The 27,966-nt window shown below is 38.0% G+C and overlaps 1 protein-coding gene across 4 annotated transcripts in view; it reads left to right on the top strand.

Moving 5' to 3' along the window:
* Rgs7 (regulator of G protein signaling 7) overlaps positions 1-27,966 on the top strand; it is a 357,666-nt gene that overhangs the window by 277,099 nt on the left and 52,601 nt on the right. For all 4 annotated transcript variants that reach the window (XM_075989209.1, XM_075989210.1, XM_075989208.1 and 1 more), the window contains exons 5-6: positions 6,587-6,693; positions 10,182-10,233. In XM_075989209.1, coding sequence (XP_075845324.1) covers positions 6,587-6,693; positions 10,182-10,233 — 159 coding nt within the window. The remainder of the gene's footprint in view (positions 1-6,586; positions 6,694-10,181; positions 10,234-27,966) is intronic.

Raw genomic sequence — 27,966 nt, 5'->3', positions numbered from 1 at the left:
TTTCTTCCTCCTTTTTTCCTGCCATTGCAATTTCAATTCAGTCATTTAAATGATTGCATTTTCTCTGCTGCCATCAGTTACTTTTATCCTTTATTCACTGATTGTTTGTCCTGAGGTTTAGAGTCTAGATCTCAGATAATGTAATTCCATTTTCAAATGGCATTTTTAGTCACACAGTTCTAATTCTCGAGGTTTTTAGGTTTCTCCCAATTCATCTCTTCTGTTTTATTTGTAGCCATTTTCTAATAATCTAACACAGTGGTTCTTAACCTTCCAAGCACTGTTACCCTTTAATACAGTTCCTCTTGTTGTGGAACCCCAATCGTAAAATTAATTTTGTTGCAATTTCATAACTAATTTTGCTATGGTTATGAATCATAATGTAGATATCAGATATGCAGGATATCTGATGTATAACCCCCGCGAAAATGTCTTTGGACACCCAAAGGAATGTTCATGACCAACAGGTTGATAACCACTGCTCTAACACCCTTTTTACTATTATTTGTTTTAAGTTACATTTTAGAGAAACTGAGAATAACAAAATAAAATATATTTTTCTCTTTACTTTTTTATTTCCTTGATATTTTTTATTGCTCTGACTAGTCATATTTCTGATTTATAATTCTTATGTTTTCTCCTTAAGGATTAATTTTCAGATTACGAGGAAGGTAGGTTGTCTTAGTTCATTTTGTGCAGAAAGCCAGAAACTGGGTAAATTATATTAAATAAACGTTTAATGGTTCACAGTTCTAAGATTCCAAGTTTGGCTTTGGCCAGAACTTACTTGCTACAATCCCATGGCAAAAGGAGTAATGATATTCATTCAGATGTGTGGAACTATTGTAAACTAAATGCTTCTTAAAGGCCCACCCTCCCAATAATGTCACTGTAGAGTTTTGGAGGATCAGAACCCACAGTAATGAGTTCCCTCCACTGTTCCTTGGAGGAAACATTCCTTCCTCTTCCATGTCTCCAGGGTATTACCCTTAAACATTGGATGTCATTTAGTTAGGGGTATTCTGTGAGCTTGGCTGACTAGTGCTTTGGTCTGCCTTGTGTATTTGATGATGTTCTTGGCTGTTTTTAGATTTCTTTCCTCAAGCTGTCTTTTCACAACTTCCTTACATTGCAGTTAGGAATGCTATAATGTTTGATATTACCCATTACTTCTTGGGTGCTCCATTATAATTTTTTTCTCTCTCACACATTGTATTTTTTTCTCTTTGACTTTCAGTACAGAAGGAATCTGATGGCTTGTCTTCAAGCTCCTGGCCTCCCTTCTTGTATCACCCACAGTGAGCCTAGAGAGATTCTTGTCATTTTTGCTTCCGTGGTTTTTATTGACGGCATTTCTATTTTATCCTTTCTCCAAGGATGCTTTACAGCGCCCATCCCTCCGCTCACATTACCCATCTGTTTGCATGTGTTACCCTGTTATCATTAGAAATTTGAATGAAAAATTATATGCTTTGTGATCATTTTACACCAAGTTGTCCATCCTATATCCTTTCTCAGGAAGTGAGCCTTCAGTGTGGAGGGATATGGTAATTTGTTTCATAGCTGGTCTATGTTCAGTGCTTGTTTAGCTAAAGATGGCAGAGTCTTCTAAATCCTCTAGAACTTTGGTTTGGGAATGTCTTTTTGACTTTGGACTTCTCTTACTACTCCGTCTTAGACAGTCTGTCTTATAGGTTTTCATAGGTAACCTATTGCGACTGCAGAAGAGGTGGCGGGTTAGAAGCTGATTACAACTAATGAGACTGATCTTACAGTTAAACCTTCCCATTGTCGGGGGCCTGGCTGTTGGAGCAGTGATGACCTCATCTTCTCAGAAAATTCTCATTGTTTCTCTCCCCTAGTCTGCCGTCTTGACTTGACAGCATGTTTAAATAGTCTCTGCCGTTTGTTTTCCCTTCCTCATTTCCCTGAGATGACTCCATTAGAGCCTGTAGATGAATTGTGTCTTTCTAGTCTTTGGCTCACAGAGACTACAATATTTTCTTCCGGGTTCAATCCTTAGCACCACCAAAAACACAAACAAAACACTTTAGGAAGAAGAAGGGGGTGTGTTTATCAAGATCAGCCCGAGAAACAAATAAAACATGAAGAGCAAGAATGTGAAAGGGAGAAAGGGATTTTAGGGCATACTTTCCTAAATTGTAGGTCTTTATACCCCTTGTAGGTTATATAACTGAGGGTGACGGATGGCTATAAAACATATGTCAACTATAAAAGATTTCTGAATACAAAATAACCAAAAACTAACTCAAAACTAATACTTCATGGTCCTAAGGTGTTTTTATCTGTGTTGCATTGCAATGTCAGTTCGTAGTTTTCATTTTAAGTTAAGCTTTAATTATGTAGATGAGGTTGGTCTTAAACTCAACTTCCCTTTGCCTTAGCCTCCTGATTGTTCTTTTAAACTGACATTTCACTTTAATTCCTGGGAAAACATTATATGTCCCAGTGAGCATGGTGTTACATGCTTGTAATCCTAGCCTTTAGTGGCTGAAGAAAGAGAATCATGCATTCAAGGCCATCCCGGGGCTACATAGTGAGTTCCAGTTAGAGAAGACACTATCTCAAGCAAACTATGACTAGCAATAGCACACATGTACAGTGAGTTCCCTGTGTATCTGGGTCTACTTTGATTCTTGGTGCTCTCTTTGGTCCTCAATCTTTGACACAGTCAAGTTCAGAAAGTCCTTCCTACTGTTTTTCAAGCTGGGTGTGTTCTTTTTGGGATATTATATTCATGCTTTAGTGGATATGTTAACCTGTGAAAACATTTTTGCTATAACTACTATATTCCTCTTTATATTGTATGTATGTGTGTTCTTTGCTGCCTCGGGTGAAAAAGACATATCCTAGAGCAGATATATCACGGCACCAAACGAACCTGATTTGATCACCTACAGGTTTCAAGCAGCGTTGGGTTGGGAATGCTTACTATGATGGGGAAGCCTAGTCCAGAACCAGCTACCCCTTTGCTTTTGAACTAGCTGAAGTGATGAAGTGGTACAACTCTGTCATTTTCTACCAGCTAATATCACTGTAGCATTTGCATGTGGTACTCATACATAGCTCACATCTTAGTTGGTTATCACAGTGAACTTGGGACAGACGTATTTTATTAACTTCATGCTCCTGAGGACACCAAGGCCAGAGACTGGAAGTCCCTGGCTCTTGTTACACAGCTGGTCAACAGAGAGATGGATCTGAATTCTGACAGCACACTGCACAACTGCCACACTTCACTGCTGTTAGGAAGGGGATTTACAGGTATTAAACACCTGGTGCATTTCTCAATGCTGATTCAATTTCTGATTCTGTTTTTGTTTCTTTCAAGCAGAAGCCATTTTGGGAGGGTCATTTGCATCCTTGGCTTGTTTGTTTTTATTATTATTATTTTATTCATGACACACAGAAGTTATTTCTTAAAAGTGCGTTTGTAGTATTTGAGTGTGTATGCATGTGCTCAAATGTCTGGGAGCACACATATGTATGTAGACATTTGGAGGCCAGGGGTTGATTTGAGATGTCTTCCTGGATTGTTCTCTCCCTTAGCTCAGGCTAATTGGGCTACTGTAGTTACCCAGTTTGTTCCAAGTGTCCTTTGTCTCTACTTTCTGAGCTCTGGGGTTGCAGGTGAGCTGTCATACCTTCTAAGCTTTTCCATGGGTGTTAGGAATCTGATCTCTAGGCTTTATACTTACACAGCACACACTTTACCCATTGAGCCACATCTCCAATCCCCAAACTTCTCTATATTCATTCTTTATACTTTATTATCATTTGCTATTCACTTTTCTTTTTAAAAAAGTCTCTATTTGTAGTTGGTAAAAATCAAGTAATACTTGGATTTGTTTTCCAATGTGGAAATGTTTAAAAAGAGATGAAAGCCCAAGTTACTTCTTTCACTCCCTCCCTCTGCTGAGAAATTAAAGCTGCTTTTGAAAGTCCTCGTTCAGTAACAGTCCATTTCTTTTTGGCTTTGTTGGAGAATAAAATGTTCTGTATATGTAATTTCCCCAAATGTCTGACCTTACCTTTTCAAATGCCAATTCTAGTAGATCTAAAAGATCATGTTTCAAAGGACTTCTAAAATGACCATATCTTCTCCAAGCAAACATTGCTTTTCTTAGAAGCATCCCACTGATTGCCTTTTATTTGACTAGTAGGCAAATTACCTTTGTATACATTTTAGCATTTTCATTTCCTTGCCAGCTATCATCATTTTTCTTTAGACTTCCTTCTAAGACACACCTGGATAGAGCCCAATCACATTTAACTGTATGCATGTGGAATGACAACACTGTATTTTTTTTCAATTTTGTTTTATTTTAATTATGAATGTATGCATATGCAGATATATACAACTGCATTTGTTTTTTCTTCTAAAATACATTTTAAATTGAAATAGAATATAATTGTATCACTTTCCCCCTCACAGGTGCCCTCCCCCAACCCTTCCCATCCTCCCTCTTCAAGTTGACAGTCTCTTTTTCTTTGATTATTATTGTTACATAGAGCTATATTTCGTAAAAGACATCCACATAAAACCTAAGTAAAAGGTTTTGACTAAAATGTACAGAATCCAGTGAGAATCGTCACAATTCTTGTTTTCTTGGTCCCAACACGTTTCAATCTTTGTAAGATGATTTGCTGTCTGTAGAAGGCTGCTGTGCTCTCTGTGGATAAGACGACTTTGAAACTAGGCTATAAATACACAACACTTCACACAGGAGAACTCAACCTTCTTCTACAATGTGTTATTCATCCTTTTAACATTTGAGATGCTGTGGTTAAAAAAAAAACAAATTAGTCTGTAGAACACTCTTCTTTTAAAGACGTTGCAAATCTTCACCTGAGGGTCTGAGGTAAGGGAGGGAGGAATGCCTGCGTTTGGCACAGCTGCTGCAGCTCCTCACATGGTGGCAGTTTGGGAATGGCTTGCTCAGCGCACACATCGCTTGGCTATCCAAATGAGAAAAGAAACTAAGATGCTTTGGTTGGTGCATTGTTGAGCTTGAGCTGTGTGAGTGAGGCAAAAATCACTCCCACATGAAGATTAATTAGTGATTATTTTGCCGAGAAGCATGACTGGAGGTTGATCTTGACAATTTACTCATTGAACTCTTGTAATATTCCATGTGGGCATTGCCAGTGTGGTCTTTCTGGGTCTTATTCAGTTGAGGTGATGCTGGGGCTTTAGGAGCAGTTGGATCATGGGAGTATGTAGTCCCATGATTATCATTAAATAAATGAATGAACCTTGAAACCATGTCCTCTAACACTAAGATTTCTTGCTATCATTTATGCCTGTAATATTAATTCTAGCTTTTCTCATTGCACAACAACTCGCATCAAATCCTTCTGAGGTACTTTGAAAAGACAACGCAAGCATTAACATTTATTTAGAAAAACTGAACAGACCTCTCATGATCACAACACAAAACACTTTAGTCCTTTCCCATGTACTGGTATTTAACCTATTTGGGATGGACTGTATATTTGAATTCTTATTTTTCTCTCAAGCAGTATTGTTTTTATAGCTTCATTTTTCCACAGTTCTAAGTCAAATACAAAATTTACCCCTGATTTTTCACCTATTATTTAATAACTTCCTTTTGGAAATTATGTCTATAATCTCATACTCTCTTACCATTTAACCAAAGACATGTAAGTCATCCCCACGTGCTGTAACTTAATCTCCGTGGCTGGTAAGTGTGCTGATACTCTTTCCCAGCACCCAGACTGAAAAACCAAAGCGAACAGAAGCAACTGTAAGAAGAGGAGAAGTGAGGCCCCTGAAATTTCAAGACTCAAGTCTTGTTGCCAAAGGCATACAAGGACCCCAACCTTGACCAAAGCTGTAGGCTATTAGCAACTGTTGTGGCCCAGCTTTCCTCAACATTCTCTTCCATTTGAACACAATGGCCAACCCAAATGTATTGGAGGACGTGTGGAAAGGACTGCCACCATTTAGAGGAACCAGCCTCTCTCAGTCTGTCTTCTCAGAGGCAAATCTGTAGAAGTGGTGCGCCAGGGAAATACCTTGGATAGATGTAAATCTCATTCAGGGTGCAAACAATGAAGCATAATGGCCCCATATGTCCTGTAGCTACTATGCTCAGACATTTGCCTACCTCCCTTGCCTACATCTGTATATGATTTTCACATAAATCTTGCAAGGTGTATTGATAATCTTTACCATCAGATGTGGGAAGTGCCACTAGTTTAAGTAACAAGGTATGTGTCTTTAAAGTTTTGTTCTTCCTGTGTCCACATGAGCTTTAGAGTTTTAACTAGAATGTATAGATACTCTGGTACTCTGTGGCAAAATTTTGGCTTTGAAGAGGGAGTTCAAAATCACACACACACACACACACACACACACACACTCACCTTTGTATAGAAAGATTGTTCTATGTGACTGGGAAAATGTTAAAAATTTGGTGCAAGAATGTGTTGAAAGAGGCTCAGACAAATTTTACTCCTTTGTAATCATCAAGAACAAATTCCAAAAAATATACAGGGCTTTCATGTGCTGTTTTCATTTTGCTCTGCTTTCTTGGAACAGTGGAGGCTCTCCATTTGGGAACGCTAATGGCTGCCCACGGCTACTTCTTTCCCATCTCAGATCACGTCCTCACACTCAAGGATGATGGCACCTTCTACCGCTTTCAAGTAAGTGGAAACTTATATTCTTTCACAAGCCAGAAAGCCTGACCTTCGTTCTTGTGTGTCTTCAGACCTTTTGGAAACTATTATGTGGTTGTCTTAGACTACTTAGAAAGTAATTAGTGCTCATGGGTAAGCATCAGAAGCAATCATAAGACACCGGTGGGGAAAATGTGGAAGCTGAACTGTGTAATGACTGAAATTATGTTTTAATGTAAGAAAAACTTTAGGAAAATTCATGAGTTGACTTAGTGGAATCGAAGAAAATAGGGAAGACTTCAGCTGTAAGTTGCACTTAGCAAGCAGGAAGTTGAGAGATATAACTCAACTTTGTTTTTGAAGGAAAGTCTTTGCTGTTGCAGGATTACATCTTTACATAGTTCCAATTTTTAGAAACGTTTTTGAGACTGAAGTTACAAGTAAAATTTAAGACTAACAAACTCATAAATTCTGAAAGAGCAATGGTTCTATGTTTACAAAACCAAAAAAATATGTATCTTTATAATCGATATAAAAAATAAAATCTCCATTGTGCAAAACAAAACAACAACAGTAACTAAAAACAAAACAACAACAAAGAAAACCTTACTCAGAAAGGAAAGACTGACTATGGCACTCTCTTGCTAATTATCCAATTTAAAATATTTTCATAAAATGAATGAGACATTGCCCTCAGTTAGTGATAATGGGTTGAATTGGCTGCAATTTAAGTTCTTGTTCTCTGTTCTTGACCTTCCCAGAAAGAAATTAGTGGGCAAAGTTTGGATGTCTTATCAGGCTTGCAAGTGCTGAGTGAAGGTTATAAAGCACCACTGCACATCTAGAGGAGGAAAAGAAGTTTCGAGAGTTTTAGAACAAAGGGAGGAAGTAGGAGCAAGTGGCTCATTCATTACATAACTATAAGACTTAGGAGAGGTTATCAAGTTATGTTAGGTAAATCTTATGCAGATCTATTATATTATTACTATCAGTTATTAAATGCTGTATATTTTAATAATCCATCTACCTTTGCAGTGACATCTAAATGTGGTGGATTAGCAAATCTGTTTATCGTTGAATCCTTTAACAGTGAAAGGAACCAAGAACAGAGTCGGAGTGAGCTGGATTCCTACTTGCACAGCCTAGCGAAGTGCTGCCTTGTTTGTTCTCTTGGAACATCTCTAATAGTAGAAAACACATGAAGGTTCATCGTGATCTGATTTTGTTTTTTTCCATTTTCATGCTGGTTCCAAGCAGCAGAAACTTCCTGAATTGACCTGAAATTCACCTCCTTGGAAGTGTGAATTTAACACAGGTTAAATTCACAGGGTTAAATTCTCAGTGCCTCCGTTGAACCATGTAGATTCCAAACATCATTAAGAACCTAAAGAAGGTATAGGACATGCATTTGAGATAAACAGAACCTAATTTAATTGATGTGATACAATAGATGTGTCTGATACTCTTAGGACATTTTAGACATGCGATTTTTTTTTTTTTTAGATTTACTGTAAACTTGAAATTGTCTGGTCACTCTTTGCTAACTGGAATTGAGACCTCTCCTGATTCCCTCAGGCAGATCTCATATGCCCCGCACAGAGTTAATACATGGACTGTGCAGCTAAAGCCTACTGAGTAACGGCTAGGGTGATTGGAGGAGATTCTGTAGAAGCAAAAGTGGCTAGCACTGAAAAACGACACTCAAGAACAAAAATGTCCCAAAGTCTAGAAAAATCACAGAAATATGTAATAAATAACAAACTATAAAGGTTTGTTATTCTCTTATAGTGTTTATCATTATAAGTCAAACATTGTTTCCTGAGAAAAAAATCTTCCATTATTAATGAAAAAAATTTATGACATTTCTCTATAATACCCAATATAAAATTCAATTTTTATAGGCATAAGATTTTTACTGAGAATATGGTAAAAGAATAAAGAGAAAATTTAAAAGGTGAGCTGAGAACAAAATGTGTCTAATTGACCATATACCTAAAATATAGTCTAAAACTAGTTAATCAATATGCTTATACAAGGATAATGCACACACACACACACACACACACACACACACACACACACACACACACAGACATCCCCAAAATGAAGCAGCACCAAGCAATCAGTGCTCCCTCTGAGAGGCTTCTCAAATAGGAGCTCTGCATGAAATAGTCTTCAGCTATTTCATTCCCTCTATGGCTTTACTGGAATCCTGGTCCAATTTAATTTCTAAGAAATCAAATCTTCAAACTTCTGTCTCCCACAGAGTTAAGTATGATTGGAGAGGCTAAGCATGTTCCGTACACGTCTTCCTACCCCTCTTCCCCTAGCGATTCAGTCTTTTTTTCTTCCAAATTCCTACTGTGATTTTGTTCATATGGGCACATTACTATTATCTTCTTTTATTAGACTGAAGTAATTTCAAAAAAAAGTAGAGGCTAAGTCAAAAATCCTCTGGTGGTCAGAGCTGTCAGAAAAGGGCCGTCTCCTAATGACGTCATCATTTCTCCAGAGCATCCTTTTCTACATCTTTGAGAGTCATTCAATAGAAAGTAAAATTCAGAGAGTCGGAAAATGCCCAAAATATGTTCATTGCACATTAGCGATCAGTAAAATTAGTTCATCCATATAATCAACCCTTATGTACCTCTACAACCACTGTGCCCCTGAGTTCATGTGCCATCCCAATTTCAATGAAGGACATTGCTTCTGCAGATCTGTGGTCACCACGAGTCTTTGTGCCAAATTCAGTTGTCAGGGCTAGAAAAATCCTGAAAAAAATTGCCACATTAATTATCTTAAGGGTTTTATTCCGGATCAAATTTCCTTTTATATTTCAGTCAGTGTATTTCTAGAATTTTACAGAATCAGAATTCTGGATATTGCTAATCACATCAAAGATACTATTAGTTAAAAAAACATGATCTCTGGTTTGCACCATTTAAAAGTTTACAGCAATAAATGAATGCTTTTATAAGTAAAAGTCAAAGGTTGCTGTCATCATGCTGAATAATGTTGAAAGTTGCATTACATAATTAACAGATCCCAGCAAATGATTCACAAGTTTCAGGAATGATTCTAAACTTTGAGAATCCATTAAAATCAATAAAGAGATATAATGTGCAGAAAACGTCACTGTATTTAGGCATGCTTCATTTCAAATCTTGCTGAACATAACATTCCGCTTTCAGCCCTCACTGTGGCTGAAACTGAACCTTTTGCTTGGATAATGCAGTCATATCCTTTAACCTTATGTCTGTTGGTACGAGATGATGGAAAATGAGCACCATTTTAAATCCCTGCTGTTGTTTGGCAAAGCTGAAGGCTGAGAAATTGGTCAGTGCATGCAGATGAGAACCTTATAAAAATCTCTCTGCTAGCTTTCTCTGGGTTTAAAATGTTTGTTATCAGAAACATAGTCTAGATAAGCACCGAAGATAAACACAGACTGTACACCAGAAAGCCTACTAAATATTTATGTGTATAACCAAGACTCCTCTTTTTTCCTTCAACAGACACCCTATTTTTGGCCATCAAATTGTTGGGAGCCAGAAAATACAGACTATGGTCAGTGCAATGGTCTTTGTTTTGTCCTTAACCATTTATGTGTCTGTTTTCCAAGTAAATGAATTCTGTTGCTTTTATTAATGAAAGAGGAAACCACCATTCTAGGTATGGATCAGTAATGATAACACCCAATTTATGTATGGCTTTATTTGGCAAGTCACCAAACTTGATGGCAGCTCTTCCATAGTAGAATGTGCTCTGTTAAAGAAAAGCCCCTAATTATATTGCAATGCTGAAACAAGCCTCAAATGGTTGGGGTTGGTCTTTCAGAGCATCCCATACAGCAAGGAAGAGAGATAAATGGATGCAGATAGCCAGAGTCCTAGTTCTTCTTCAGCTCAGCTATGAAGTTTAAAACAAACACGCAAACACAAAGCCCTCTGGCTCCTCACACCTCTATTTTGCTGACTATTAGGGAGGCATCCTGTGATTCTAGATCAGAAGGTTATGTTAAATATGGAAAGGCCACTGGCAAGTCAAAGAAAATATAGCAATGTACAATAGCAAATTTAACCCTAATAAATCAAATTCCGTGACCTTAAGATAACCTGAGCCCAATCATAAAGATTGCAAAGAAGTTCTATAAGGAAAAACTTTTGTCCCTAGAAAATGTTCATCTTCAGGAATTTTTGCATAGGTGATGCTTTTATGAAGCAAGATTGGACAAATCCGAAGCACCACGGCTACAGATGCTCATTGAAAACCACTCACGGGCCTTGTTGTAGAAGATGATGGTGTCCGTAGGGTGTCTGACTTGCCTGCAGCATTGAGTAGCTCACAGCCTAGAAAAAAAAGTAGTGTCCTACACAAAGAGTTCTTATAGATGGACATGAAAATGCCATTGCTATGTGCAAAATGATATGGGAGTTTAAAATAATTAAATATTGTCCTTATTTGGTGGCGATGGGTATTATGCCAGAATAATCTCATAATAGAACTAATAACATCCGAGACAGATTTTAAAGTCAGAAGAAGGAATTATATGTGGTTTCTTAGTTACTGTGATATGGCTGTGAAGACCCACCATGACTAAGGCAACTTTTGCAGGAAGGCATTTCTTTGGAGCTTACAGAGTTAGTTTATGGTCATCATGGTGAGGAGCATGGCATCTGGCAAGAACATGGCACTGGAGTTGTACCTAATCCACAGGGAATAGGAAGTGAGAGAGCAGGATTGGGCCTGGTGTGGGCTTTTGAAACTTCAAAGCCTGTCCTTGGTAGCACACCTTGCCCAACAAGGCCACACTTCCTAATCTTTCCCAGATAGTTCTACTAACTGGGAAACATGTATTCAAACATGATCCTATGGGGACCATTCTCTTCAAACCAGCACATGTGGTGGTGAGACATGAAATTGTTTAGGGAAATATCTTATTTAGTTTCTATTGCTGAGATGATCAAAAGCAACATGGAGAGCACAGGGTTTATTTCACATATACATCCAGACCTCAGTTTATCACTGACAAACATCATAGCAGGAACTGAAACAACGCTGGAGGGCCTAGAGGCAGGAGGCCATAGAGGAGTGCTGCTTACGGTTTGCTCTCTAGGACTTGTGAAGTCTGCTTTCTTTTGTATATCACCCAACACCACCATCCCAGAGGTTGCAGCACCCACTGTGGACTGGGCCCTCCTATGTCATTCACTAATAAAGAAGATGCTCTATAAGCTTGTCTATATCCCAGGCTTACTGAGGCATTTTCTCAGTTAAGACTCCCTCCTCTCAAATGGCTCTAACCTAGGACAAGTTGGCATAAACTATCCATCATATCAAGAGAGAGTAATATAATATGCAAAAGCAGGAAGAAGCATAACAATCGTTTGATTTTCTTTGGGGCTTCCCCTGGAGAAACATCTTCAGAAGTAAACTGTAGGAAAATCCATAGCAAATGGTTGGAATTACCTTTCCTAATAGTCACTATAGAAACATTTAGTAAGTTACCCCAGAGTGGGCAGGTGGTGCAGATGGTTTTCAAATAGACAAACAGACAAAAGTACTTTATACGATGTTGTCAAACTAACAGAGAAACTAGATCATTCTGTTACCTGATTGGAAATGCCCACTTCTTCATCTGTTGCTCAACAGTCCTCAGAATTGAAATGCTTACAGAAAGTTGAGAAGCAGCTACAGATGCATTAGTCAGAGTTGAAGCTTTCTGTGGAATGTGGGTCTATGTCTAGGAGCCTACCCAAAGGCCTTACGCCATTCTCGTAGAGGAGACACCTTCCGGAGGAAGACCTGACTCCGATGACTGCTGTGACAAAAGACTGAATGTGTGCCTTTGAAGAAAGTGTGACACAATTCTGGGTCTCAGGTTGCCACCTCAAAAACGAGGCTAAAGATCTTGACTTAATGAAATGACTGGAATAATTCATATTGATATACCTAAGGAAGCTGGCATTACTCCTGTTCTAAACTCACTAAACATAAACTAGTGATTTTTGTTTCTCATTATTGTTACCTATCATACACAATGCTTCTGTTTCCTGTTAAAAAGAGAATTCTTTTTTTTTTATTCATCTGTTTATTTTACATTGTGGCTGCAGCCACTTAACATCCTCCCCTGCCAGTCCGTCTTCCCCATTTTCTATCTCTTAACCTTCAGCCCCCTCCCTTTCCATCTCTATTCAGAAAAGGGCAGGTCTCCTATGAGTAGCAATAAAACTCGATATATTAAATTGCAGTAAGACTAAGCACCTCCTCATGTATTAAGGCTGAGCAAAGTGACCCAGTATGAGAAGTAGGATCCCCACATCCAGTAAAAGAGTCAGAGATAGCCATTGTTCCTGCTGTTAGGAGTCCCCTGAAGACCAAGCCAAACAACGGTAACATGTGCAGAGTGCCTAGGTCAGTCTTCTACAGGCTTCTTGGTTGTCTGTTCATTTTCTTCAAGTCTCTATGAACCCAGGCTAGTTGATTGTGTGAGCCTTCCCATGGTGTTCTTGAGCCCTCTGGCTTCTAAACTCCTTTCTCCTCCGCCTTCCTAGGCTTCCCAAACTCCACCTAATGTTTGACTGTGCGTATTCGAATCTGCCTCCATTGGCTGCTGGATGACACCTTAAAGACAATTCTTATTCTTGGTGGCCCTCCTTTCCAATCTCTGTCTTCTTCACTGGAAGGTTAGAGGAATCACAATTGCAGAACGCGTCTGATGACTTGGTAGTAGGCTTGTTCCCCTGGAATGCCCTAGGAAAAGCCGTGATCTCTGCAATGAATCACTCACAGAACAGGCTTCATAGCAGTCATCCGTCATGGCTAATGTCCTTCAGCTTTGAACTGACTTTTACTGGCACCCACATCAGAGGAGATCATCTCCTGAACTGTTTCCCACAACCCCAGCCAGCCTATTTGTAAACTAAGTGGAATCATATTGTTAAATTATCCCATTTGTTTTTACTGATGAATCATATTCTGGTTTATTTTGTAGCTGGCTTAATTACTAAATATCCACATAAGGATGGCTTGAAGCAGAGCCTCTCACACTGCGAGCCCCCAAATCATGACATGGAGATTTAATATTAGTAATGAATGCTCGGCTTTATCTTATGCTTGTCCCATTAGATCGTATAACTTAGTTGACCCTGTTTCTCGTCATCTACATTTTGCCTTGGGGCCTTTTATCTTTCTTTCATTCTGTATGTTCTACTTTTCCTGTTTCCTCTTTGTCTGGCTGACTGGCTACTGCCTGGTTGCCTGACCCCAGGCATCTCTTTCTATTTCTCCCTCTTTCTTTCCTCTTCTCCCCTGAGCCCTAGATTCTTCCTCCTACTTATTCTCTTTGCCCTCCAGCCCCACCTATCCCTCTACTGCCTACCCATTGACTGTTCAGCTTTTTATTAGATCAATCAGGTGCAAAGCAACACATTTTTACCTTGTTAAACAAATGTAACACATCCTTACGTAGTTAAAGCCATATTCCACAACTATAGCTTATATTCTTAAGTGCAAATAAATTGCACTACCAATTTGAATTTTTCCAGTCTTTCAGTTTCTACTGTTTTTTTATCTAAAATATACTCTTAAAACCCCCTCTTTAAAAGGGTATGGATGATCTGACATGCCTGGGCTTTAAGGTCTAAAGTAGACTGGCTACTTAGGCGTATTTTCTAAGACAACTTTGTGGCATAGATGCACAAGAAGTGGTTGTATTAGTTTATTATAACTTTATTGTTAGAGATATATTCTCTCTAAATATCCTAAACTGACCTCAGACTACAATTTGCCTGCTGTAGCCCTGAATGCTGAGATTCAAAACAGGCTCTGCTATGTGAAACTGAACTGAAAGTTTTAAAAAGTTTCCCTCATTTTCTTGCCATCTTGACCTTCTTTCCCATCACCAAACCTGAGCTTATCCTATGATGTGTAGAACACAAACTTCTGTAGGTCAGCCCATGTGCAAAAGGCATGTTTTCATAGCTATCTTAGCACTATATTGATTGTTTTAACAGCATTTTAGCTTATTTTAAAGCCAATATGGACCACATCTACAAGAACTCCATTCTTAGAAAATCAAGGTAGGAGAAAATTTGCATACTGTGTGTGGAAATACAAAAGGCAATCCCAATCCAAACCCATTCCAGTGTGGAGAATGTGTTTCTATTGGTACATTTGCATCATTCAGAGTGAGACCACAGTGAGCTGGAGGCCAACACATGAGGAAGCACAAGACAACTTTGGTGAGAAGCAGATAGAGCCATTGCTGCCAAACAGAAGCAGATACCAAAGATGGTAGCTCTGATTGTATGCATTACATATAAAGAGTCTAGGATATGAATTTCAATGGTCAAATATCCAATGTCCAGAGAGGATTTTCGCTTATTTGTTTTTATTTTATTTAGGCAAGATCTTCATATTCCAACTTCAGATTCCCTAAAGAGTCTATTGTGTTTAGGTTAGCCTCAAATTGGAAATCTATCTGCCACTGCCTCCTGATTTTTAGGATTTTACACATATGCCACCATGTCCAGCTAAATAGGATTTTAAGCCAATGAAATACAACTTCCCCTAAGTACAGGAGTCCTAGTAGACTCACTTCATTTAGCCCATCCACAGTCTAGCATCGTCTTTAAGTTTTTGATATATTATTCATTGCGAAACTTTTAACAATATTTTTTCTTGTTTTGAGTACTATATTCAAATATTGTTATCTTGATTACTGAGAACTTTGTTTCTATGAAGCTGATGATGTATTTGGTTCATGGGCTATCTTTGATGACATACATGTCCATGTGGATGAGTATGGCAACTAATGTCTGAACTGAAAAATCTAGAACTATGTAGCTAAGAGGAAAACAGTGAAGGTTTAGTGTGGAAAGGCCATGAAGTAGAGAGGAGAGAACTTTCTGGTTTTGCTTCTGAAGTCACCACGTGACACTTGCAGAAAGAAACATTAAATTATCCCATAAGGTCCTTCTATCAACAAAAACTGTTCCAAAGCTTACATTGCCATTACCTGAGAGAATAAAACAAAACAAAATTATTAATTACTGTTTAGACAGTGGCTCTAAATTAGCCAATTTATGATACTAACATAAGATATTAATTACATGGGCAAATGGAATTACATAATATGAAACTGCAAATGCTAGTCATCTTTTTCACAAACTTACAGAACTCTAAAACTTGTTCCTTGTAATTAGAATCTAAGTATTCTAAGTGTGGGGTTTGGAACGTGGACTTATCTATTTGTCCTCTTTGATTCTTTCTCTGATTCCTCGTTTTATGGCTTGTGTTAATTTCTAGGGTGGCCATAACAAGATATCCCAACCTGTGTGACTTTAGCAACAGAAACTGATTCTCCTAAATAATGACAGGCATCCTCTGCAGAGAAATTAAAAAACAAACTGCTGTAGAATTGGCTTCTTCTGAGTCTTTGGTTTTCAGAAATGTGACTTCTTACTGTGTCTCACATGGCTGTCTCTCTGAGCAAGTACATCTCTGGCATCTTTTCTCTTCCTAGAAAGACACCAGTCATCTTAGATTAGGGGCCCACTCTTTGAACCCCATTTTATCTTAATTGTTCCTTTAGTGGCCTTGTCTCCATTAAGTCGAATTCTTAGTTTACTGGGACATAGAACATGGAGACATTTGTTTGGGAAAGGCTCCAATTCAGCTAAGACAGAGTCTATCATTGGTTTTAGCAAATGTTTAGTCTTTGCTTAAAAATATTTTTGTTTTTCTCTTCTCTGTATGTCATTACATATGTTAAGATTGTTGATAATTTTATTCTCTTGACTTTGCTTCAACTCGGTGGAAGTTTGGATTATTGTTTTGTAGCTCATTGATTTATCAGTTCAGTCCTGTCTAGTCTACTGATAAACCCATAAAAATTTATTATTTAAAAATTTCTATTTGTGTTTTTTTCTTATCACTGTATCCACATTACTGCTGCTCCACCCTCTCCCTACTCCAACGTTTCCTGTTTCTCTCCGTTTTCTTTCTTGGGCTTCCCTAGAAGCTTCTTTTTCTTAAAGCAGGTCTGACATGTGTCACTCTTTCAGTCACACTCCCCTGTTGTCATGGAAGGGACCTAGTGACACCTGGTAAGGTTCAGGGAAAGAAGCTGCACTGTGCAATCTTTAGGATTAGAACTCAGACACATAGTGATGCTGGCAAGTGACCCTCGCAACTGTGCTTTGGGCTTTTCAAATTCCTTTGCCCTTAAGTGGACTAAGAAGAATATAGTGGGGGAGGGCTTGGCATCTTCTCCCTATACCCTAGCACTTATATCAGACCTTGTTAAAGGCAGAATGCTCCGGGTGTGTTTCAGAATGCTGGCTTTTGCAGCACTTTGTATACAGTATGAATGGATTTTTCTTTCTTCCTGATCTCAAAGGAGACTTGAGTCTCATATTTGTCTGCAAGGGGCCTCTGGTTCTTAGAGTTGCAGCTTGTAGCTAGTATATTCCTGGCTTCAAGATAACATCCCCCAGGCTGCTATTTTAAGTCACAATTGTATAGACAGTCTTATATGTCTCTCCAAAAACAGGGCTGATGGTTTGTCCTCTGACACTGACCCTTGAGTAAGACAAAAGCTGGTTCACCCTTGTCCATCTCTTTTTGCTGTGAGGGTAAATGGGAGTGATGACTTTGAGGCTTCCTTCCTGTCATACACGGTGTTTGCAGAATTTTCTAGAGAAAACGACAAATATGATGAAGTGTTTTGTGGGTTTTTTTTTGCCTTGTTTCTACTTTTCATTTCATCATGCGGTTGCTTCCTAATGTTTGAGAGCACAGCGAGTTGGTCATGTTTTCCTCTCCATATTCTCTTCTCTGACTGAGGTTAGAAATTTTCTGGAATTCAACCATGATGACCAAGAAGACTATCATTGCTTAAAACAATGTGTAGAAGTGCATCTTCTGGGTAAAATACAAATAAAACAATTTTCAAGGAATAAGTGCTGAAGAAGAAAAAGAAAGCTTTATTTACAATACAAAGTGGCTAACCAGATTTTCAGCTCCTAAAGTTGAGGGAACACACTTAAGACACAAGAGTAATAAGAGCAGGCAGCATCTTCCTAAAGCAGACTAATGTCTGTGTCTTTCCTGGGACGAGGAAGAGACCTTCCCGGGTCTTCCTTTTGTTTCTTCCATGGTATGCTGTTTCCAAGTATGTGGTTAGTAAATGTCCTGAGCTTAGCAGAAGAACCCTATTTTACAATTCTAGAACATTCCTCAGTGAGCAATGGGTTCATAGACTATGCTATTCCGAAAACTAACATGGCAAATAAGAACAACATACTATGCAGATGGAGGAGCCACATCTTCTGATCTCATGCCAGTCACCATCAAATATCATGACTCAAATGCAGAGTTAGTGTTTACAATAAAATTAGCTTTCTAATAACCTAGATAAGTTAAAAATCTTTGATTTTGAAAAATATAGTAGGGTAATCTTCTGATTTGTAGACTTCTATATATATCTTCATATAAAATAAAATCTTTAATTGTTGCATTAATTTTGCTTGTTATAAGAGATAATATTAGCAGTTCAATTCATTTTATAAAATAAATATCCACCACGAGCAAATAAATTATGCTTAAATATGAAAAATATAATAAGTTACCTCCTTAAAAAGAAAATCAAGCTTAATTTTATAAAAGTAAAAGTTTACTCATTATTAAGATATTTATTAAAAGGAAGTGAACATTAATGCCATCTGAAGAAATGAAATTATACTTGTAAATTCTTAACAGAAGCATTTGATATTTCACAGAACTTCTCAATGATAATTTCAGGTGTTAAAAACAGAAAATTTCAGTTGTTAAACAGTCTCTCTAGATTTTAGGGTTTTATTTTTCAAATATTTAGGCACCTGGTTCACAGTCTTATTCCAATATCTATGTGTAAGACTATCTATACATAAGAATATTACAAAAGTATATAAATGTATTATCTAAAGACCTTGCATAATTCCAAATCCAGTACTCAAATAGTTATCCAAATGGGAAGTGAAATATTCTTAAGTGTGATATCAATAAAATAAATATTTAAATCCCATTAGTCTCTGGAGTGTGCCCCCAGTTCACAATCTAATATCTAGAGTTGTATTCAATTATATTGAAAATTGTTCCACAAATGTCTGGAGTCACCATCTTGAGAACATCTAACTATTTGTTTGTCTATTTAAGACACCAGTCCAGTGACTTGCCATGATAACACCCAATGACCTGTCTTCTTAGACTCCTTTTTTACTTTTTTGATGAGTGTATCTTTTTATTTCAAATTCTCTGCAAAATTATAAAAAGGGAAAGGAATACATTTTTTATTTTATAGTAACATGCATTAAGTTCTTAAATGTCTAACTACTATCAATATTACTTTTGTCTTACATCATTGTTTATTTGAATATTAAGTAAGAAATAGTACTCTATGATCAAGGTCATAAATATACATATGTAAATATAATGTGCATATATTTAGGGATTGACTATTCTCTGAGTGTGACTTTGACTTACCCATATCAATAGGAGTGATTTTAAATATAAATTCTTGGTGCTTTTCCCAACCAGTTGAGCTTGGGTCTCTAACTTAAGCTACTAGTAAACATACATAAAGTTTGTAAACATACATAGATTGAAGGTCAGTGATTATTTTGATTTATGAAGACAAATTATCTTGGTTTTCTGTTTTGACTTATTTTGAATGGTTATTTCTGATTATCTAACTACATTTTAACTGATGGTATAGCAGGAGCTTAAATATTCCCTATCAACTCTCTTCGGAAATTTACAAACATTATCTAATTTTATCCCTCAGAAAAAATCTTTAAAATGTTACTAGCCATACTCTATAGATGAAAAAGAGCTAAAATATCGGATGTGCAATAGATCTACTCCCCTGATAGTAATCACAAGACAGGGTCATGATCCACTGGGCCAGATTGTTTCTCGGCTGGAATGCACACCCACGCAGAGTGGATGAGAAATTTAGGGAGATGGAATTTTGGAGGAGTTGTGAAAAAATAATTAAGCAGCAATAAACTTGAACTAGCTTTTCAATATTTGTTAATGAAGTGAAAAAACATAAAGTAAGGGAGAAGGAAAAAAAAGAATAAATAAGTGAATGATGGGGGTGCAGATTAATTCCTAAAAGATGGCATTAAGTTCCATACGGAAGAACACTGAACACTCATTGAACAAACTTCACTGAAGGTCATGACCTGCAGAGAGAGCAAGATAACACATGTACTAGGCACACACCTTCAGCTGCTTGCCTAGGCAGAAAGGTTCCAAACAAGCAGTCTGTTCAGATGATGTTTTTCTATCGATATTTTAGTTTAGAACTGAATTTCAAACTCTTTAGAATGTGATGTGTTGTGTCAATCGAAACACTCTGGTTCCATAGTGCTACTATTGAGATTTAGATAGAGAAGGAAGTAATGATGGCTGCACTGTGGCCGTGTGCAGAAGCATACACCAGGAGAAGGGGAGAAGGGAGGAGTCTGCTCCACAGTGAGGAATGTGCGAACTCACATTTGAACTACAGCATGACCTGTTCATTTGTGAACTTACCAGAAGTTTCCAGCCCAGCAATGCAACTTATACCGACATGGCTCCTTATATTCTGTGGGATTAATCAATTAATTTATAGCAAACCTAATTGACATAAAATGAACATTGCTTTTCAACTTAAAGCCATGAACATTATCCTCTGAAAACCATGAACAAGGCAGACTGACACTTCCACGCAGGCATAAAATACCCTCTGGGAAGATTAGTGCAACTGCATGGTCTTGCAAAGTGTTATGAAGTAGAGGCCTCAGTAAGTAAATATTTTTTTTATTAATATTGAACCAAAATACCCAGGGACCCCTTACAATTATTAGTACAATGGGCATCATTCATGTTAATTCATGTTGAGTATCTGAGATTGAATAAAAATATTTTGGTTTTGGTAGACCTTTTATCTAACAAAGATGGGATGGAAAGGACACGGGAAACTTAGAAAACATCACTGTACAAGCACAATTCTCCACTCTATTACTAGAGGGCCTTTAAGATTGGCAAGAATCAGAGTTAGTCTGCACCTCGCTTGCTTTCGTAAGCCGCTAACTACAGGAAGCATTCTGATCTCCATTAAATTGAACTAAAGGGAAATTGGTGCTTATGGTAGCCATGCTATAAACAATGACAGTTCTGATTTATTAGCGAGGCTTTGGAACACCACATTAAAGATCAAGTGATCTGCCTGCAAAGCTAGTCTCTCATTAAAAGGACCACTGACATGTCCAAGTTCAACTTCTGCTTAAGCACACTGGGGGTGGAGAAATGGTAGTATTTTGTTTCTATGATGCTGTTTTGAGTGAAAGGAAATCTTTTGCTTCTATACTAAAGAGGGAGAAACAATGCGAGTGAGGGACCTGGGTAGGTTTTGAATAGGAACACTCCCAATCCCCCAAGGGCTCGTATATCTTAATGCTTGATCCCCAGTGGAACTGTTTGGGTAGCATCCAGAGGTGTGACCTTCTGGGAGGTGGTGTGTAATGTCTGTGTCAGTGAGAGAACCTGGCTTCCTCCATCCTTAAGAGAGCGAGCTGCTGGACACCTGAGAAATCATCCCATCTGGCCATCTCACTGAGGCAGCTGGTATTCGGGAGCTGTAGGGAAGGCCACCAGGCCAAAGCCACACCTCTCACTGGACATATTAAGACATTGAAAAATGAGACAATTAGAAAGACACCTGGACTGTTCTTTGCAGGACACACAATAAAGATCTTCTAAAGGTTACTAAATAATTGCGAATGTTCGAAGGATAGTCAGTGTACCAGGTGTGTCTCCCCATTGTACTTGTAGTGTTCATTGTTGGGGAATGCACTCTGTTAAGCGGCTGGTTAGGCAGCATTCCCAGGCTGCTTTCTTGTTAACTTTGCTCTGTCAGACTCTTTTCAAAGGGCTTTCTCCTTTGAGCTGAGAAATATTTTTCTAAGGCATCCCAGTGTCCTGCCGCTGCTTGCCGCATCCTCACTTCCTCTGTGAAGCTTTGGGCAGCTCAGAGCTGTTATAATACAAGAAACTGATCGTACGTCTATGGGGCTGTTCTCCAAGTTACAGCGCTGTACCTCTGGCTGGATTCCCTGGAGGGCGAAGCAAGGGTAAGGCTGGCAAAGGCTTCCAAGGTGTGACTCTGATTTAGGTGTATTTTCCAGCTGAAAAAGAACAGTTTCTTAGGTTACAAAGTAGACCTGGGGCTCCTTAGCAGATGTCACTTCCAGTTTAGTTCAGACCTTAAATGAAATATTTGCACTTTCTAAAATGTAGATTACTATTATTTAATTCCTCTGGGTAATTCGGAAGAAAAGATAAGAAAAAAGAGAGAATAGGTGTCGTTTTTTTAAGAATAGAGATGATATATCTATTTCAACAAAATTGTGACTGTAAAATTATAACAGAAAATTAAATTGTTCCTTTACCTTTTCTCGTGTGTGTGTGGGCGCACGCGTGTGTGCGTGTGTTGGTCATATAGGTGCTATGCATTTAGGGCAAACAGAAAAAGTAGCAGCAAAGCATGCTTGAAGAAATATCATGGTTGGGGTTCATGAAGCAGCTCCATAGAAACGGTGAAGGCTGGGGATTAGAAATTCAAGGTTATCTTTGAGTATTTATAGAGTTCAAGACCATCCCTGGGATATATGAGACCGTATTATTTTTTTTAAATCCTTTTCTATTGCATTTGCCAAGAAATATAATAATGAATACCCTGGAAAAAATGAGAGATAAAAATAGTAGCCAGTCAGAATGTATCTTTTCTAGTTAGTTAAGATTTTATTTGAAAATTTAGCAAACATCAGAATAAAATTGATTTCTTACAGTGAAGTGTCTGTAACAGGAAGTCATACACCTTAACAGGATGAAATTGCCCATATTTGTAACTTTCCACAGTTTAAAGTAAACCATTTTTCCCACCATCCATCAGCAATGCTAGACTTTACCTCCCTAGTTAAAACAACAAACCACTGTTTTAATACAATTTGCATTTGAAATGTTTTTTTGTCAGAGATCTGCTTTTCAAGACAGGAGGCAGTGCTCTGAAAGAAATCACCCTTTTAACAAACAAAAAATGCTGTGCAAATTGTTCTAATGACGTTGCTGATCCACGGTGCATGAGTTTTCAGAGCTGAAATAAATAGTGTCTTTCTTCAGACAAAAAGAAGTGGAGGCTGAAGTACAACAAAAACACACGGCTTAGAGAAAAGTAGTCACTCCGTATCAGAAACAATGAACCACAACGAAAACACTAAATCTGAAAGCCCACAGAGGTCTGGAGTAAACCCAACTGAATGCTGGGAGACTAGAGTGACGGGGTCAGTGCCCTGAGAGTTACAGGAAACATAACGTTAGACCACAGTTGACAAAGAGCTTTGCTGAGAGTTGAGACAACACAAGGCTTCAATGTGAAATCCTTCTAACTATGCGAAGCTGTCCAAGGAAGCAGCAAGGAAGCTAAGAGAAAAACAAAATGGCATTTCAGAAATCTAGTTACAAGCATGTGAGAAGCCTAAGAAGGAAGTCACTAGTCATCAAACCACTACAGCAATAGAAAGACTGGGTTCTGACTGATAGCCCTTTGGGGATACCAAGAAAAGGAAAACCTGAAGTTGTCACAAAGTATTGTTTGCTAGTTGGTTGCATAGAACCCTGAGAAGGCCTGCTACACCAAATAGAGAAGCTCAATGTGCAAATGAGACACCAACCAGGGAAATGTGAAGCCATCGGGAGGATGAACAGGTCAGCAAGAGGTTTAGATTAGCATGATCTAAGTAACATATTAGATGATCACAAAGAGAACAGGAAATGTCAGAAAATAGAATAAAACACTGGAATGTTTCCAGAGGGATTTGAGAAGCAATCCTCTGAATCTTGCATTAATACAAAATGAAGATGTTGTAATTAAAGCCTCAATGAGCAAGTTGGAATAAATTGGAGGTGGTGACTTGAAAAATGGAAAGTCTGATTCTGAATGTTAACAAATTGATAACAAGTTGATATGGAGGAGGAAAACTCTGGAAAGCAGGTTCAGAGATAGAGAGCACATACTAGGGTGCTCAGAAGAGCTTGGAAAACCAGCACTGGTCACTGAAGGAAGAGTTGACGTCGTGTCCTCCTTAGGGTTTCCATTGCTGTGAAGACACACCATGACCACTGTAACTCTTAATAAGGAAAACATTTAATTGGGGCTGGCTTTACAGTTTCAGAGGTTTAATCCATTATCATCATAGTGGGAAGCACAACAGCATGCAGGCAGACAGGACACTAGAGAAAGAGCTGAGTGTTCTATAGCTGGATCTTCAGGCAGCAGGAAAAGAGAGTGTCACTGGGCCTGGCTTGAGCTTCTAAAACCTCAAACCCACCCCCATTGACACACTTCCTTCAGCAAGGCCACATCTCCCAATGGTGTCACCCCCTATGAGTCTATGGAGTCATTTCATTCATAAAACAAGTCATTTTAGGATTTGAGAAAGAAGAAAAGGTATTGACCATTACATTTAAAGTACTAAGAATGCTAGTTAAAGTTCATGAAATTTTAATTTTTTTTGTTTTATAATTTACATGGGGGAGGGTTACATTGTCATTCCATGTGTGGAGGTCAGAGGACAGCTTACAAGAACTGGTTGTGTCCTTCCATGTTGATCCCAGGGACCTATCTCAGATTGCCAGCGTTGCATGCCATCATCTTTACCCACTAAGCTATTCCACAGCCCAAAGATTTCTGAAAAGTTTAAATGTATCATTAATAAATACATCATACAAAGAAAGAAGAGAGAGGAGAGGGAGACAAATGACAACGAAGGAAAAATAGTTTACCATTCTTTTGTTAGCTTTGCTGTCTTAAGTGGAGACTATTTAACAATGTGTCTGAGCTGGGTCTTAGCTTCACAGGGGTGCAGAATTGAGTTTGGTGAATAAGACTTTGTTTGTGTTGTATGTTCAGGGTGTATATATTAATGTGATGATGTGTATGTGTGCCTTGGGTGTGCATGCGGGGGCCAGAGCAGTGTGATGGGTGTTTTCCTCTAATCAGTAAGCCTTAATGAGATAGTTTCTCACTGAGCTAGAAATTTGCCATTTGGTATAAGTTGGCTGGCCAGTGAGCTCTTGGGATCCTATCTACACCCACAGTGCTGGTGTTAAAAATCTAATATACACATGTCTGGCTTTTTGTGAGGTACCAGGGGTCAGATCTGCATGGTTGAGCAAGTACTTTTACCTACTGAACCATCTCCATGACTCCAGGAAGATTCTGTTTTTGAAAAAAAGGAGCTATGTCATCCTTTAGAATTAAATTAATAATAATTTCAGTATATAATTTTTAATACTCCCTAATTATTGAGCTTTCACCTATATGTGCATTAAATATAGATGTATTTGAGTCTCAAAGTAGATCTAAAGAGCAACAACAGATTGACATAACATACTTTCCAGAAGTTTTTCAAAATCACTTGTTTCTTTCCCTGCGTAGACCATAATGAGTAAAGACAAAGCTGGCAGTGAGTATACAGAAGCACAGAAAGTAGCAGGAACAACAGTGACGATATCCGCTCATTTGAATGGAATCATTGGGAATTAGTGCTGGGAAGCACCCTATGGATATAGCTGAAGTTTATTTTCTTAAAAAATTTGGCAGCTTTAGAACACTGGAGCCAGTCCAAGTAACCACATTATAGGTTCCCTGTTCATACACAAGGGCTGGAAATACAAGCAAGATAAGAGAAAGCCTGCTTGTCTTTCAAGGATTCTTTGACTTCTGTAGCAGAAGGTCTCGTCCCTGACCTGACTTTGATTCTCAGCTCTGTGGACCCCCAGATGTTTGGCAGCAAACTTTGAACAGAAGGAATAAAAGGAAGTTATGGTGTGTGTACTTCAGGGAGCACCTGACAGAAAGCATGGGGTTCAGTATGCTGCTCTCCAGTTCCCTGACACCAGCAGGGTCACCTCATCCAGACAAGTGGGCAAACATTCGGGGAAACAAGAAACATTATGGGAATTTCACATAGTAAAAGACGTGAGTTCTGAGAGAATCTAAGCTCAGATATATTGGCTCAAATAAATTTACACTGTGAAAGACAGTTTTCTGTTTAATTTCCCAAGACAACCACTTTCTCTGCCTTCCCTCTAGGATCCAAAATAACTGGATTGAAACGGTTTTCAAATGAAACATGAATACTTCAATTTATTTTAAAAAGATAATTAGCAGTGCAAAATAAATTGTATTCATTAAAATATTAGAAGTCTGTAAAGAGTGAGGATAAACTTGTTTTTCAGCATGGATGGTGGATTGTATTAGTTACCATGTAATTTCCGAGGTTGTAGTTTTGGAGGTAAATATTTGAGACTTTATTTGTGCAGGTAAGGTTGGATGATAACAAGTTTTATTACTTATCAAATACTAATGTGGAAGTTAAAGAAAACTAACTCATGAAACAAATAAAGAAAATAAAGAGGAGGAAGGAAATAGAGAAAGGAAGCACTGAGAAAAAGACTACCAAATGTAATGGAAAGAATGAAAAGGGGCTGGGGAGATATCTCAGTGGCTAAGAACACTTGCTGCTCTTCCAGAGGACCCAGGTTGGATTCTCAGCACCCATAGGAAGGTTCACAGCCATCTGTAAATCCAGCTCCAAGGAACCTAATGCTCTTCTCTGACACCTAGCATGCATGAGGTGTACAGAAATATCCATCCAAGCAAAATATCCATTCACATAAAACAAAATTAAGAATTAAAGTATTTAAATTTGTCTACCAAAAGAATAAGCATTATAGTTGGATATTAAGTAAAATAAAGTAACTCAGTGTAAACCAACGGTGGCAAGCGAAGTATGGAGATACACACCCTTTGTCCCAGGTTTCTAGAGGCAGAGGCAGGCAAATATCTGTGACTGTAAGGCCAGCCTGGTATTCATAAAAAGTTTTAGGCCAGCTTGGGTTACACAGTTAAAACCTTTCAAAAACTAACTAAATAAGAAAGTAAATAGAATTGTAGACAAAGGTGTAGTAGACAAATCTGTTATAGCATGAAGACAAAATTAGCAATAGTAATATTAATTAAATTAAAAATATTAAATTGGAAAATGAAATTAAAATATTAAATTGGTAAAGGTAACATTCCAAAGAAATACAGTAAAATCTGTGATATGAAAAATGTTGGGAATTTAATAAAATAAATACAGAAAACTAATGAAATTACAAGACTTTAATACTTTTCTGTCCAGCCAGACTAGCAAAAACCCAAAGGAAGCAAAAGTTTCATCATTCCTTGAGAGAAAAGCATTACGCACAAAAATGTGGCAATGTTGTAAAATTCAAACTCTGTCATTTGCTACAGACTTAAAATATATGTGAAGAAAGACCCTTATTAGATCATTATTCATACTGTCAACATTATTTATTTGATGATATAAATATAGTTTAAAAATCACACAAACACACACACACTTCATTCACAGGACAGGCTATGGTGGCTAGGGAAAACAAGCTGTATCTCTATGAAACAATAGAAAACTTTAATTATATTATGTTTAATATAGAAAAGCAAATCAATATATGTACCACTGATGCACGTATGTGTATATGTTCATGCACACAATCCATACTTAATATTCTGGATATCATCTTTATTGTTAAATAATCTTTTCTCAAGAAGCCTAGGGAAAAATGGACTTCTTGCATATGTAGAGAGCTTTCGTTTTTTATCTCTAGCATACAAACTGGTTTTAAACCTAACTGGAAAAAGGTCCTCCAGTATAAAATATCACTAGGCTGAATCAACAAATAAGATAGGCAAGCAAATAAACAAACCCTCAAAAGGTCAATAAATTGTGATGTTTCCTGCCACTTGGCAGATAGATATTGAGCATTTCCTCTGGGGCAAATTTTTCTCAGCATGAGGACCCATCAGTACCGGTGACAGGATGGGGTGGGGGTGGGGTCATTTTCCAAAATCCACAGAAGCAACATGAAGAAAATATTTGCTTCAACCCTCTGTCACGTCTAGAGAGTAGCTAGATCAACATGATGCGTCAGTGAAGCAAGAAAGCATACAATTCAGATAAATAATGAACAAGTCCCTGAATAAAGATTTCTAAGGAAAGACAAAGAAGTGATCAACTGGCCTATGGAAAGGTGTTTGGCATTAATAACCACTGGGAAATCCAGTTTTTCAGTTAGAAGGACTAAGATCAGGAACTCTATCGTATAAGATGCAACAACAGTGTGTGTGTGTGTGTGTGTGTGTGT

Source organism: Microtus pennsylvanicus, chromosome 10 (genome assembly GCF_037038515.1).
Source record: "Microtus pennsylvanicus isolate mMicPen1 chromosome 10, mMicPen1.hap1, whole genome shotgun sequence".
Classification (NCBI taxonomy): Eukaryota; Metazoa; Chordata; class Mammalia; order Rodentia; family Cricetidae; genus Microtus; species Microtus pennsylvanicus.
This window is presented reverse-complemented; position numbering and strand designations above follow the sequence as displayed.